General features: G+C 35.3%; 1 protein-coding gene across 1 annotated transcript; it reads left to right on the forward strand.

Moving 5' to 3' along the window:
• Positions 1-14,677: 14,677 nt before the first annotated feature.
• Positions 14,678-15,205, forward strand: LOC149191158 (putative choline kinase 2). The gene has a single exon (XM_089410682.1). It carries the CDS (start codon positions 14,678-14,680, stop codon positions 15,203-15,205), a length of 528 nt encoding a protein of 175 aa, XP_089266808.1.
• Positions 15,206-16,705: the final 1,500 nt, after the last annotated feature.

The raw sequence follows: 16,705 nt of genomic DNA on the forward strand, positions 1-16,705 counted from the left end.
GGCACCATTGAGCTGGTCCAAAAGGTCATCAATTTGTGGGATTGTATACCTGTTTCAGAGAATGATGTTATTCAAAGCTCGATAGACAATACAGAGCCTCTAGGTTCCATCCTTCTTCTTCACCAACACGATCAAGCTCCTAAAGGGTAATGAACTCAACCTGATGTGCCCTTTTTACAATAGCTCATGAATCTGTATTATGGTCTCTTCATTCTCCATAACAGAGTGTAGTTAGATCGGTCCGTTGGGTAGAGTCGCGCCTGGGGTCAGGTCGATGGAGCGATTGAATTGATAGTGTAGGGGTACCCCTATGGGTGAGTTGAATATGTCCCTATATTCCTCCATGACCTTATCCATCGGTTTTTGTTTGGAGGTAGAGCCCTATCTGGAGGTCATGGAGGTTTCAACAATATTCTTCTTGCCCTAAGGGTGAATCATGTGGAAGAAAAATTTCCACATCTGAGAAATGATCTTATTGCATTCTTTGGAGATATCAAAGTGATGGCTACAGCTGGTGCTACCTCTGGTGTCATGTACAACTTATTTCCCAAAATAATAATAACAATGTGAGTCCTAGAGTCATACACAACATGATGCTTCCACAAGTATGGTTTCTATAATAATACATCACAAACTTCAAGAAGAGAAACATCACACAATACCTCATCTGTGAAGGGCTTGATGTTGTAAGGGAGGCAACTCTGATGGCTGACGCAGAGATCTTGTCCTTGGTGAAGCCACCCGATGGCATACAATTTTGGTTGTGGTGTGGTCAGTAGGCCCAACCACTTCATGACCTTTGCTGAAATGAGTTTCTTTTGGCTTCCATTATTGACAATGAACTGTAGCGGGGAACCCTTCACCCACATTTGTGAGTGGAAGAGGCACACTCCCTCCTTTGGATCTTCAAGCTCAATCTTCTAGATCTTGGTGGTGGAAATGGGCTCCGCATCAATAATATGCTTCCATTTTTCATTCCCCTTGTCAGGTTGTGACTCATAATAAGAACATGTATTTGATTTAGAAGGCTTCATCTCGGCCACCAACGACTGCTTGGCTCAACACTAACTCGTGTTATGAGTGGGGCTCTTATGGGACTCACACCACTTTCCCATGTCCTTCTTTGTCTTAGTGGTGTTTTTATTTTCTTGCAGCTTCGATGGGTTTTCCTGGGTCACCTCGCCTTGACTTTATCCTTTGTTTTGTAGTTTGGGGGCACCCTTCCCTTGCTTCAGATTTGCAGATCCAAAGTCTCGCTTCTTCTATTCAAACTTATGCTCGATCTTGATAGCATATCGATATGTGGCACAGAGTGAGGAGATGTCCAAGAACTCAATTTCATCCTGGATTTACTTATGTAGACAACTGTAGTACTTGAGCTCCAAATGTCACTCATAATCCTTGATACCTAACTTTGTGTGAAGGGCATGAAAAACATTGGTGAACTCCAACACATCTTGGTCCCTTCCCTACCATGGCATGGTCCACTTTATGTATTTATCTTGATAGATCCCGATAGGGTTATATTTTTCCTTGATGGCACCTCAGAAAAAATTCCAAATGGATGCAGCTAAGAAGAGTGAGGATTCCCTCTCGTCCTTTTTCTCACACTAGGTTTCCCACATGTCCTTGACATGGGGGGCGACTTTGAGGAGTGCAAAAGTAATATTTTACCGATTGGAAAAGTCATGAACCAAAAAATATCCTTCCAACATATTTAACCATCTATCTACAATGTTTTCATCTATCTTGCCTTGAAATATGGGAATGTCAAAATTAACTTGTACCTTAAAAGGAGTGGTTCCTCCAGAGTGGCTACTGGATTAAGATGTGTCACATGTGGGTAGTCACCGAAGGATCTAGGAAAAGTTATCCATAATAACGTTCCTCTTTCGCTTAAGGGCCTCCTTGAGAAATATTTTGAAAGGATCACCTGCCTCATAATATTTATTTTCTTCCGTCATGGGAGGCCATCGAGATTTGCGAGGCTAGTCTTGCAAAGGCTAGTTGGGGACATGCAAAAAAATAGAGAAAGAGCAGACCACGCTGATACCACTGATCCAGACTTATGCAAGAATGCAAAAAAATACATATATAAATATAAACACAGAGATGCAGTAGAAATAAAACTTCAATTCATTAATATCAAAGAACTAAAATATGCTTACAAACATAATGGAAATAAACTAGCTTGAGCAATGGTAGTTTATCTCTGAGAAGAGATGTGTTAGCTAAATGTGTCTAAAATATGTTATAATGAGGCTTAAACGCCTATTTATCAGTCAAAAATGGTGGAAACCCATAAATATAAAAAAACATAACCCTAGGAAATGAAGTGCCAAAACTATGGGCCCCATTGGCGTAAATTGGTACATTAACTTCTCAAGGTTATAACTTTGGCATACGATCTATGTTTGATACGTATGATACCTTGTTAGAAACATTTGTCTTAGGAATACACAATTCGACTACAAATTTCAATTAAAGGCTCATGTTTTCCCATTTTCGAAAAAAATGCCGTTTAGGGCCTCAAAACAAATTTGGAAGTTTAGGAGCCAAAAAACTTCCAAGAATAGTAAACTATGCTACAATTAAAGAAACTAAAATTGTGTTATAATTAAGGAAACAAAAAGAAACAATGGTGGGGGTCTAAGTGGAATAAACAAGTGGCCACCAATATCCAACTGGATCGTGGAAACAATTCAAAAGATACATGGAAACCCAAATATTATTGTAAGCAACAGAGATCCCATTTTCACTAGAAATTTTTGGATGGAATTATTTTCTTGTCTGGGTACTCAATTAGCCCATAGCTCATCTTATCATCCCTAATCTGATGGGAAAACTGAGATACTAAACAAATACTTGGAAGGATATATTCATTTCTTTGTATCTGATAAGCAAACACAATGGGTCAAGTGGTTACCTCTCGTTGAATGGTGGCATAACACTTCCTTCCATACTGCAACAAAAATGACCCCATTTATGGCACTTTAGGGATATCATCCACCATCCATCACATCATCTTTAAGAGAAAATTATAAGGTTTAATAAGTGGAATATCATATCAATCATCAACAACAAGTTCTCCAACTCTTAAAGGATAACCTCATTTTGGCGCAAAATCGAACAAAACAACAAGCAGATCAACATCGCAGCGAAAGAAGTTTTGCTGTAGGCGACTGTGTATTTTTATGGCTACAACCATATAAATAAATGTCCCTCAAGAAAAATAAGAAGTATAATAAATTATCACCAAAGCATTACGGTCCTTACAAGGTGTTGCAAAAGATTGGTACTATGGCATACAAATTGGAGCTTCCTGTATCTTCCCGAGTGCACCCAGTTTTCCATGTTTCATGCTTAAATAAGGTTATAGGTGACAAGCTCCAAGGTCAAACAATATTGCCAAATCTTGATGAAGAGGAAAAATCATATTGGAACCTGAAGCAGTCATGAAAACAAGAACCCGACATCTATGAAATCGATCAGTTTTAGAGTATCTCATCAATTGGAAGAACTTACCCACCAAAGATTCAACATGGGAGGACGAGAATTTTATAAAGAATCATCCAAAACTACTCAAGAGTTGAGGAAAACACCTTTTTGAAGGAGAGGGGTATGTTGGGTCCCTATACTACTATTGTATCACCTTATTGTTATTGTTGTGCCCATGTAGTCTCCATATAGTTATTATTGTGCCCCATAGAAGCCCACTATTGTTATATAGGCTCTGATTATGTTGTGACCCCTTATACACCTATATATAGAAAGGAGGTCATGTCATTTGTATCATCGAATAATTGTTCATTTATGTAATGTAAAGGAGGTTTCCCCCTCGAAGAGGCTAATTTATAAGTCATTGATCTATCTTTTCTTCTATTTTGTGAGCTAGTTTCTTAATAGAGCTACTATTGTATTTATTGAATCAGAAATTTATGTTCTAAATTGGGTCACCAATTGTAAGGTAGTAAGGGGGTAGGTTATTTCTTGCATTTCATAGCAAGAAATAATCCACCTTGTTGGTAATGTTGGACCAATGATAGTTTTTTAGTCAAAATTATTTAAAATATCATTCATAAAGGCATTGGGAAATCATTTTCCAATGCCTACAGGAGTGCTGGAAAATCATTTTCCAATGCCTACAGGAATGCTGCAAAATCATAAAACCAAGAAAGTTTGTGTGAATTAAGTTATTAAGCGTTGGAAAATGCTTTGTCATGAAATATTAAAGAGTGATAAGGTCATTTTTAATAAAATACACATTAAAAACTTTGGATTAAACATATACTAAAGTTTTTATGAGCATATACAAGGCAACAATTTTGAAAACAGTGGAAGCAACATCCCCACTCATGTCCATACTCATATGTGTGCTTATGCTTACAAAAATGAGTAAGAGCTACAAATCCTTCAAAACTCTGGCAGAGGCAAGAAAAGTATTGGATTCTTTGTTCAGATTGTAAAAATCAGGATGTAGTAAAAGAATATCATATTGATCTAAAAAAAAATAGAACACTACACAGTTATTTTTGTAACCTTTAGATGGAAAAATGCTTAGAGAATTTGAATATTATGAGAGTGAGAAATAAAACATCAATTCTAGTTCATTACAACTATATTCCAATATTAAGGATACGAACATATGAGCAACAAAAATGAGAACAATCACATAGAAGGAGGAAAAACAAAAAACCGGTAACACATGAATCTTTGAAACCTTTCAAACTTCTGTAAAGAGCAAACTATATTGATCTTGAAAAGTCTACAATACACACAAGGTTTTTCCCAAAGAGTTTTGCACCCTTTGTCTTTATTTTCATACATAATATATCAAAATATACAAAAATTTAAGGTCCATAATATCCAGGAAAGAAACCATAAAATATTACAATATTTTTATCATGCAATTTACTAATCAAAGTCTATCCCTATTGACAAAATTAAGTGTATTCCATGTTGATCTCTTGAACTAGGAATTAGAATATATGAATGTTTTTTACAAGTTGTTTCCAAATCATTTGCTTGGATTTCCAAACCTTTCTCTTTGGCATTTTGTTTGTTTTTCGGGAAAATGACCTGCACAACATAACCAACTCTTGAGACACGTCACAAGTTTTCAATATATGCATGTCAATATTATACTAGGAATAATTCGCCCAAGATGAGAATTGTGAATCACGTGAAACATAAACCTATTGTAGGATTGATAGCTAGATTAGAGCTTTAATGAATGAAAATTGATGAAAAAAATAAACGTGTGACATCCATTCTATTGTGTTGACTGTAATTTTGGAAACCAACCATTATAACTTGTTGACACCCCTTATGCTATACTCCAACACCCCTTGTGATTTACTTCATTAGGAGAGGGAGAAAAATATCCACCATTGATTGTTAGTGAGATTAAGATAAAATTAAGAGGAAAGATATAACAACATACCTGGAAAATCATCATTTGGACAATTTTCAACCAACAAAGCATGCTCCAATGGAGGATGATCTATAGGATAAGCTCTTGAATTTGTAATATAACAATGAAATTTTCATCAAAGAAAATAATTGCATGTAAAGTAATACACACATCATAATATTGACTACATGAATTAGGAATCCCATCCAATGCACCTTGAATGATATGATAACTAGATCAATGGTGCGTCAGCCTATATGCTTGAATTGAAGGCACACTGGTGGGATGTCACACCTCTATAAACATTCAAAAACTGCATTAACAAAATCAATAACATCTAGTACACACATTTAAGAGAAAATTAAGAGGAAATATATAGCAAAAAACCTGGCAAATCACCAATTGGATAGTTGTCAACCAATGAAGCATGATTTAATGGAGGATGATCCATAGGAGGATCTCTTGCATCTATAAGATAACAATGAAAATCTTATCAAAGAAAATAATGGCATGTAAAGCAATACACACATCATAATATTGACTACATGAATTAGGAATCCCATCCAATGCACCTCGAATGATCTCATAACTACATCGATGATGCATTTGTCTATGTTCTTGAATTGAAGGCACACCAGTGGGATGTCGCACCTATGGAAACATTAAGACACTACATTAACAACATAAATAACATCCATTACACACATTTAAGAGAAAATTAAGAAGAAAGATATAATAACAAACCTAGCAAATCATTAATTGGACAATTGTCAACCAATGAAGCATGCTCCAGTGGAGGTTGATCCATACGAGAAGCTCTTGCATTTATAAGATAACAATGCAATTTTCATCAAATAAAATAATTAAATGTAAAGCAATACACACATCATAATATTGATTACATGAATTAGGAATCCTCTCCAATGCACCTTGAATGATCTGATAACTATATCGATGGTGCATTCGTCTATATGCTTCAATTAAAGGCACAATGGTGGGATGTCGCACCTATGCAAACATTCATACATTACATTAAAAACATCAATAACATCTAGTACACACATTTAAGATAAAATTAAGAGAAAAGATATAGAAACAAACATCAAAAATCAGCAATTGAGCGGTTGTCAACCAACGAAGCATACTCCAATGGAGGATGATCCATAGAAGAAGCTCTTGCATCTATAAGATAACAATGTAATTTTCATCAAAGAAAATAATGGCATGTAAAGTAATACACACATAATAATATTGACTACATGAATATGGAATCCCATCCAATTCACCTTGAATTATATGATAACTAGATCAATGATGCATTCATCTATTGAATTGAATGCACATTGGTGGGATGGCGCACCTCTGCAAACATTCAGACACTACATTAACAACATCAATAACATCCAGTACACACATTTAAGAGAAAATTAAGAGGAAAGATATAGCAACAAGCCTATAAAATCACTTGTTAGATAGTTGTCAACCAATGAAGAATGCTCTAGTGGAGGATGATCCATAGGAGAAGATATTTCATATGTAAGATAACAATGCAATTTTCATCAAAGAAAATAATGGCTTGTAAAGTAATACACACATCATAATATTGACTACATGAATTAGGAATCCCATCTAATGCGCCTTGAATGATCTGATAACTAGATCAATTGTGCATTTGTCTATGTACTTGAATTGAAGGCGCATTGGTGGGATGTTGTACCTATGAAAACATTCAGACACTACATTAACAACATAAATAACATCCAATACACAAATTGAAGAGAAAATTAGGAGAAAATATATAGCAACTAATGTAACAAATCACCAATTGGAGAATTTTCAACCAATGAAACATGCTCCAATAGAGGATGATCCATAGGAGAAAACACTCTCGTCGGATGTTGTGCCAATGCAAAAATTTGTACACTACTTCATTAAGAAATGGTTGTGTCTATATACACTAATCTAAACACATGTTGATCTCATCACTTTATGGAAGTTACCTAGAACAATATAGGATGCATTTTTGGAACAAGGATGGCCTCTCTTGTTGATATGTTGAAATTGAAATGGTTCATAATTGGATGCATGGACATTCAAATCAATTTCCAAGCTGACACTTTGTTTTCCTCTTTTGTTTTTCTTTTTAGGGCTAAGGAAACTCTTCCCTCTCTTCAAATATGACTCATAATCACCCAAACCAAGGGTGAAGTCATATTCCATAATATGAAATCATTGGCATCATCCATCATTTTTTTAACCAAAACTATCAATTGTTTTGTCTTACTCAAAGTAGCAGGAGGGTTATTCCTCAACAGGTCTTGGTAGCCAAACAACTCCTCTCTAGTCAACTGAAGTTCTTCAACATCTGGATCTACATTTTTATCAACCATGATAGTTGTGACGACATCTATATCAAGGTTTGGCTCCTCTATAGCTATCTCAGGAGGGGCATAGAATGTATTGGGTGTGGTATCATGATCTAATAAAGAAATTAAATTCATTGAATGGGAATACAACCAACCTACATTTATGGCATGCTTGCAAATGCTACCACGAGTAGACCATGGGCAATCACAAGTGAAAATATTTGTACGATGCCAAGTGATAAGATATCATATATATGGTGTACTTTGAATCCTCACCCAATAAGCATGAGATATACTCTCATGAGGGTTGCAATCACTTTTTAGAATTCTACTATATTTCTCCATTGACAATTCAAGTTGCTTCTCTTTCTTGTGGTTCTGCAAATATCCTTCTTTTTTCAAATTTTCCTTGAATTGGTAACACGATTCAACATTTGTGAGGAGAATATAAAATATCTAATCCAACCTACGAGAACATTTCTTTCTACGATCTGATAGAAAGGAAATCTTGAGATAACATTGATAAGATTCCAAAACATTATTTGTCTCTTGATTTGCATGGGGAAAATCTCGACATCCTTTTACCCACATCCCTAAATGTAAAAACTCAATTAGTAAATATGTCTTGTCTTTATGAAACAAAAAAACTATAAACAAAAGAAAGAGTATGTGAACTTACTAAATGTATCACCAACAACCCAATTCTTGTTGAAATAGTCCAAGAAATTCACCTCAATTGCAAATTTAGTGAAAAATCCATTTATTGAATTAGATACTTCATCATTCAAATAATTTTTCATGATATGGCCTAGTTCATTGAACATATCTTTTCCTTTTTCTGGACTATTGGCCAATCATTTAACATTTTTGACCCAGGCCCTCCTTAAGTGCCAAACACACAATATTACTTCACACCCGGTGATGCTCCTGCCATATTTAATTCATTTTAAGTGAGAAATAGTTAGATTGAATACAAGTTGCAATGTTAAATAATAATATTGAACTTGAACCACCTTTGTCCCAAGAATGAACCACATTAGATGGTTTGAAACCTCAACCAATGATATGATTAATTGGGAATAAAATCTCATAATCAATATGGATTAAAAAGGTATAAGATCAAAGATTGAAGTTCCTCAAAGCAATAATTTCATCCAATTCATCATCAACCATAAAGGCATTGGCCTCCCAATCATGATGAAGATGATAACACCTTTGCATGAGGTGCTCCAACCACAGTGATATATATTGTGATGTACTATGTGACATCAACACCCATGCAATTGTTGCCCCACTTTGTTTCTTGTCGAACACCACGAGTGTGTGCAACTGATATTGTCATATTAAAAAAAATGAAGTTACCTTTATGCCATTAATCATATTTAATCATTACAATCAAAATGATTTCACTAAATGAATCATTGTAAAAAGACTATCTCCATATTTAATTGTGTTGAATGTTGAATCCATGGCTATTAAGCTATTAGGGGATAGATTAACCATAGTGTCAAACACCCATTTCGTTTGTATTCCATATATAAAAGAAACATTTTCACCATTCGGCTTTTGTTAGAAGAAGAAATCATTTTGGTATTTTTCATACCAAAGATTAATACTAATTTCATCTTTTTTTATGAAGTTCATAATTTCCTTTCATCAGATGATTATAGATGTTTTTGAAATATTTTTTTCATAAGAAAAAATACCTATCCTTATTTGTTGATCTATGTCAACATATTCTTTAATATGCATTTTACAAACTACGTCAATTGGCACTTGTAGAAAAAACAACTTTCAACATAAGAAACCATGTCCCTTGAAAGATTTGGCTTATGTAGAGACCTAGCATCACCTAAAATGTCATTTTTTCCATGAAAGGGACATCCTTCCCCATCTTCATGATCATACTTGTTGTATATTATTATTGCTATTTCGGGCCTTTGAACCATAACCTTTACAATAAAATGGCCCTAACAACCCCTCTTTTTCACAAATGAATGCTTTTGTTTGGTTGAACATTTTTCTCTATTGTCCTCTGAACCATATGAGAAAGCATAACTACAATAAAAAATTTAATATGTCAAAACATATGAAAAATAATAAAGCATTCTTAATACCAACATCTAAAGAAGGAATTTCAAAAATACTTACAATTCCCATCTTAGGGCAGCCCTATCCCTTAAGCTTGGATCTTCAGTTAAGCCTGAAGTTTTTATTTTTAGTCGGGAAAAGGTACATGGAGCCTCTCGATTCATTTCTTCTCCTTTAATGAATTTTTTCAACTCGATCAATACTCATGTTGGTCATAGATACTTTAGACCAGACTAAATCTTTACCAAAAAATATGATTTTCTCTTTAGGGTCTTACACCTCGAGGCCCATTATAGTCTTCCATTTATTTTCCATTTTCTCTCATAATATGCAAAAAATGTGGAAATATATTAGGAAATCTATTGTCCCAATGGAAATTTACAAGTAAAAAACTCAATGAACCTAACTCCCTCACATCATGTTCAAAATATTTCACTATGGCTTGCAAAAATATAACACAAAGGGGAGATGAATCTGCTCTATTTAATGAAATGTATGGAATAAGAGAACTCTCTGTAATGGACATAGAAACTGATCTAGGCTCTAAATTCATTTGGGAATGTATTCATAAATAAATCTCATGTAGATTTGAATGATGGGCCTTGGAACAACTCTATAATGTGCTTCAATGATGGAAAATATTTCAACTATATACCCTATAAAAAAAATTATGAGTATTATGAACAAATAACCCACTGCCAGGCACTCAGGGCCATGCTTTTGCAAATGGAACTAATCTTGATCCTTTTGTTGAATATATAGCTTTTTTTATCATATTTCTTATCAATACTTTAAAGCAGTAATTTGTATACATGGGCCACTGAAATGAAATGGATATTTATTTTTTATGCTACCTTTCCTGCTGGGTACCACTGTAACCCACATTGGCTAGGTTTTTTGAAGTTGTTGAATTCATCTTCCTAAGTTAAATTTAGAATTTTTTTGATCTTGCATATATTATGTGTGATTATTCAAAAAACCCAGAAAACATTGAACATAACTACCAAGTTGTAGATTTAAACTACCATTTTTCCCATGGATTTTTTTGAATATTTATGATCCTTTCCTGGAAAGGATTTTACAATTATTTTGAAGGCATGTTTTTTCTTTAATCCAACAATTTTAATGTCAGCAATGAAAGTTTACAATATTGTCACCTTATAATTGTGATTTCAAAGGTTCATGAGTAGTCTAAATCTATATTAAAATTGCAATTTGAAGCATGAAAATTACAATATAAGGATTTCTTGTGTTGACATATTTCGGCGCAAAAATGAAAGGATTTGAGTGTCAAATTTAAGTTGGAGAATATTACCTATCATGAAGCTCAAGATAGAGTATCATGTAATAATATGACTTTTTTATATCACAATTTGAATTTTAATATGTTAAATTTATAAACCTAAGGCATATACATCAAAGTTTTGCAAAATCCAAAGTAATAATATCATTGAAGAATTGTTCAAACTTGCTCCATGAATACTAATTTGTTGCAAACCAAACTTTGGTAAATTCAAAGATGGGCATGTCATTCATGGGTTTCATTTCTCTATCAAGTATTTTGTCTTTCTTCAACATAAACCAAAATATTTTGGATTTAATATTATAATGAGAAACATTACAAAACAAAAGTTTTCACTCTTTTTGAATGGATGACCACAACTAAACATAAGAGAGATTTTTAGATCTTAAGGAAATGAACATTATTTTCCATGAAGAAAGAACCAAACCTAGTGGAAATGAATTTACTTCAAGGTCTTAAAGTATTTAAGTTACTACTTGTAAATCTATAAGGCTTAGGTCATACCCTACATTTCAGGTTAGTCAAACATCCATTAAATTTCTAATCTTACAATTTTCACTTTCTAAAAACTTTGTAAGCCTCATTCAAAAAAGCATTGGAAAATGATTTTCCATCGCCTACAAGAACGTTGGAAATTCATTTTCCAGTGTCTACAGTAGTGCTAGAAAATTATGATATTGAAGTGTTAATGCGAAGTTATAGTTTTGGAACCTTGAAAAAACATTATTATTAAAATTAAGGGGTCAATAAAGTGATTCTAGGTAACCATGTGTTGATGTCTTTTGGAGTCTAATGTTTCAAGTGAGTTGCATCACCCCTCACCAATACTAAGACAAAAATGACAAATATGAAGGACTTATATAGACATATTGATTAACTTAGAGTAGAGGGCTAATAAATATTCATAATTTAGAGTATCTACGGGAAAAGAAATGAGTTAGAAAAAGGAAAATTGACATGCCAATAAAAGAGAGAGAATGGAAGGAAAGGGGCGAAAAATGATGTTGGAACTTGAAAATGGAGATTATGGAAAGAAAATATATGATATGATAGTTACCCATGATGTGCTTACATATTTATCATCTAATGGATTTGTCCAAAAAAAAGGTTTAATAAAATAACAAGTATATCTTTGTGATCAAAATATCCATCCCAATCTAGATCTCTATGAGTTATAGGTATTTTATCATAAATAATTGCATAATCTAAAGTGGAAATATTGGCCATAATCCATCTAGTTGGCAACGTTGGCCTAATAACAATTTTCTATTCCAAAGTCCCGAAAATATCTTTCAGAAAAGCATTGGAAAATGAGTTTGCGACACTGCTATAGGTGCTGGAAAATGATTTTACAGCGACTATAGGAGCATTGGAAAATTAGTTTCGAATGCCTACAATAATGTTATAAACTGATAAAACCAAAAAATTGGTGTGGATTTAGTTGTGAAACATTAAAAAAGCCCTTTATCATGAATGTATAGAGGGTGTTAAAGTAATGTTTAATAGACTAAACATTAGAACTTTGGTAAACTATATATTAACATTTTATGAAAATAAAGTGCACAAAGCTAATGTTTGATAAATACGATAAGGAGGGGTAAGCAGTTTTTAGGTGGTGGCAACCATTTCTGAGGTAGTGGTAACCATTTCTAAGGTGATGGAGCATGCAAGGGCTAGTTTACAACGTCGTGGAAACAATTCAGTTGGTCAATTCTCATGATGTGTTTCTAACTGGATAGATGGGAAAATGTGTGAACCTCAAATGGTATGATCCAGATGGAGCAATGCTCTTCGAGTTGTATGGCGCTGACATGTTTGAAATTTTTAGAGAAGCAGGTTGGGAGCCGATTTTTTTACCTCTTCACTGGGTATGATCTTAATCTCACCTCTGATTTTATTGACTTGTTTGATAGTAGTAGCGCTAGGGTTTAGGGATGATATTTCAAGTAATAGAAGAAAGCATCGTGGAGGCAACAAAAACATCAGCTGAGAGGAAAATATAGTTTAAGAGATAAATGGTGCAAGGATTAAATCTCAATTATTTCTTGAAGGATGATAGCCACGTCACTAGAGCATTAGGGTGCACAAGAATATTTGAAAGCCAAAATGGGTTGAGCCTATGAGGACAATTCATCTTTATCTGACATGTTATGGTCGTTTCTCCAAAATTTTCTTATATCGTATGTGATTTCTTCTACATTTTGCTGGTTTTAACTAAATGAACCTACCTTTTTACCTTCATCAAAGTTTGATTAAGATGATGGCCTCTGCAAGAAAAAGGAGAGTTTTGTATCTGCATGATGTATACCACCATGGTTTGATCAAGATGTTATACACCCATGAAATGAACAAGAAATCACATAAGCTGATGAAGAGGACATTGGGACACCCCTTTTCCAGAAGGAATAAGAAGGAGAAAATTATTTCTATATAGGCCAAGAGTAGTCAACAAGCTACTCTACAAATAATAGAAAACCCTAATAGGAGAAAAATACCTAGGGTTTATAGAAGAAGGACTAGAGGACACCAGTCAGAATTCCAAGAGACTAAGGAAAATGAGACCATGGAGGAAGGTGAAAATAAGGGTGAAGATCTTATAAAACGTGACCCTAGAACAAATTATGAAAGGAGGCCAAAAATGAGACCCACAAACAAACTAAGGTTGGGGTTCAAGGCTACACTGAATCCCAAGCTTAAGGAACCTATTGTCAATGAATATGAAAATGAAGATGGGACTGCTAGAGATAAGGAAGGGTTGTTAGCAGAAGCAGTGCCACAAGCTTCAGTAGCTGAGAAGACCCCACAGAAGAAAAGAAAAAGAGTCACGTGGAAAATCACAAAATAAGACAAGCTAAGAATCCTTGCAGAAGTAGCAAAGGTCATTGGAAACTGAACAGGGGAACTCAGAGTCTCAAACCTTAGGATTTTTTTACTAAGTTTTGTTTTTCAATAGGGATAGACTTTATTTAGTAAATCGTATCATAAAAATATTGTAATAGTTTATGGTTTCTTTCCCGTATATTATGGATCTTAAAGTTTTGTAAATTTTGATATATAATGTCTAAAAAATAAAGACAAAGGGTTCAAAACTCTTTGGGAAAAACCTTGTGTGTATTGTAGGGTTTTCAAGATCAATAGAGTTTTCTCTCTACAAAAGTTTGAAAGGTTCCAAAGATTCATGTGCTACTATTTTTTTGTTTGTGCTCCTTCTATGTGCTTGTTCTCCTTTTTGCTACTCATATATTGATATCTTCAATATTGGAATATAGTTGTGATGAACTAGAATTCATATTTGATTTCTCACTCTCATAATATTCAAATGCTCTAAGTGCTTTTCCATCTAAAGGGTTACAAAAATCACCCTAGATTTTGAGACTTGTAACCTCATATTTCAAACCAAAATAGGTAACCTCAATTTTGAATCAACATTGTATTTATTGAAAACATATTACCTTATAAAAGAAAAGCACATAGTACAAAAATTATTGTGTACTAGCTGGATCAATGGACGGAATCATTTGCATGTTATCTTCTGTAGATGCCGAGAGCGTCCTACAGGCTGTGGCTCTGAATGGGGAGGACATCATCGATGTAAAGCAGATGGAAGTCACCTGTCTCACGGGCGCCGCCGTCACTAATCATATTTATCAATGTAGCTGGCAGACCAGAGACGGTGAGAAGCCCAGGAAGGTCCTGGTTCGAATCTACGGAGAGGCCGCCAATACGTATTTTGATCGAGAATATGAGATTCGGGCATTTGAGTGCATTTCAAATCTTGGTCAGGGTCCGTGTCCCTTGGGTTACTTCCTTAATGGCCATATTGAGGAGTTTCTCAACGCAACAGGGGCGTTGGATAAGAAGCTCTTTGGGCTTAGAACCCAACTCGGGGGCGGAAAATCGTTAGAGAATGGCTTGATTTTCACAAGATCCGCCAGTCTGATGAGCGTCACGCGTACCCCTCTTCAGTCACTTCCTGCATGCAAAGACAAGCGACTGCATGAGGCAGATCTGCCTCTTCACACAAATGCATGACCCCAACCTTGCAGATCCAGGCCGGATCTATCTGATATGAGCAAGTTTAAAGATTCCCAAGAACCCAGGCGGCAGATCGGAGGATACTTACATCGATTCAACAGAGGGTTCGCAGACCGCGACGTACAAATGGGAGATCGTCCCAACAGGAGGCCAGATCTGGAAGACTGTTCACCAGATCGGGCCAAATATTGCAGAGCTGGGGTGGATCTATCCAATCTGCCTAGATCCAGGCAGAAGATAGGTGGAAATCCGCCAGATCCAGAATTCAAATCCGTAAAACTGGACTTGGACAAGGTAGACTCAGCGGATCTGAAGCAATTTTTTATCAGATCACCAGAAGGCAGACACGTTTGTGTGCAGATCTGGAAATGGATGAGTGTATTGGAGTTAATAAAAGAGATCCAGGACAAACTGGGAATTCCAGTTGCATTACAAAATCTATTATTTTCAGGGCTCTGCCTACAGGATCAACACACACTCCAGCACTATAGGGTTGCAAAGGACTCAACCATCATCCTCAATCTGCGATTGCGAGGTGGATCCAAGGGAGCTTCCTCAAAACCTATAGGTACCTATCGCGATGCAGCCAAAGGGAAAGAACCTCTAAAGGGGAAAGAATCTACAGCTGCTAATGTACCCCCAGGGCAGTATATCGTGGATCAATCGCCAGAGAGCCCCTCTATCTCCTTGGACTTACCAGAGGTAAATTACATATTCTTAGATCTACAAAAAAATGCTGTTATTTGTAGATTTAACGGCTTCTAGCCTAGAACTGATGCATTATACCAATGGATCCACATGGTTTGGACAAAAGACTGCCAAATACACCTATGCTCTAAGGGTTTCTTCATAGTAATTTTCCACTTAGAAGAAGAAAAGGAAAAAATTCTCAATCAAGGGCCATGGTTCTGGGGCAGTGCTGGACTTTTTGTTACTCCATGGTTCTCGGAGTTTGATGCCAACAATATGGTGGTATCAAGGATGCCAGTATGGGTTAGGCTTCATAACCTCCCGTTACATTTCTGGCATGCCAAGGCCTTTACAGTTATTGGGAATACCCTCGGGAAAATGTTAAAGATTGATGCAGCGAGACATATTAAGGGAATTTTTACTTTTGCTAGCATATGTGTCGAGGTAGATCTTAGCCAAGGATTACTTGAAAGTATAATTCTGAATTTTAACAATTCATAGTGGAAACAATCTTTGGACTATGAGAATACAGCTTTCAGATGCAGGGGATGTCAACAAACAAGCCATCTGTACAATGCATGTAAAAGTCTCAACAAGAGCAAGCCACAACAAAGGAAGCCAAAAGGATGGCAGAATATAGATGATGTCGTAAAGAAGAGAGATTCTGAAAATAAAGCCCCTCCGATATCAGAAGACGAAGAATCAAAAGCTGAAGAGGATGACACCATCATAGAAGAAGCTGAAACAGGGAATCAGAAGGAAACCACATCAGACACAAGGCTCCACAGTTATACCCAAATCAGGCAG

Source organism: Pinus tabuliformis, chromosome 3_1 (assembly GCF_031772625.1).
Source record: "Pinus tabuliformis cultivar Carrire ecotype Pingquan chromosome 3_1, CPIR1, whole genome shotgun sequence".
Lineage (NCBI taxonomy): Eukaryota > Viridiplantae > Streptophyta > Pinopsida > Pinales > Pinaceae > Pinus > Pinus tabuliformis.

What these genes read in the sequence shown, in the direction of transcription:
- LOC149191158 (XM_089410682.1), top strand. Translation starts at nt 14,678, where the DNA reads ATGGACGGAATCATTTGCATGTTATCTTCTGTAGATGCCGAGAGCGTC.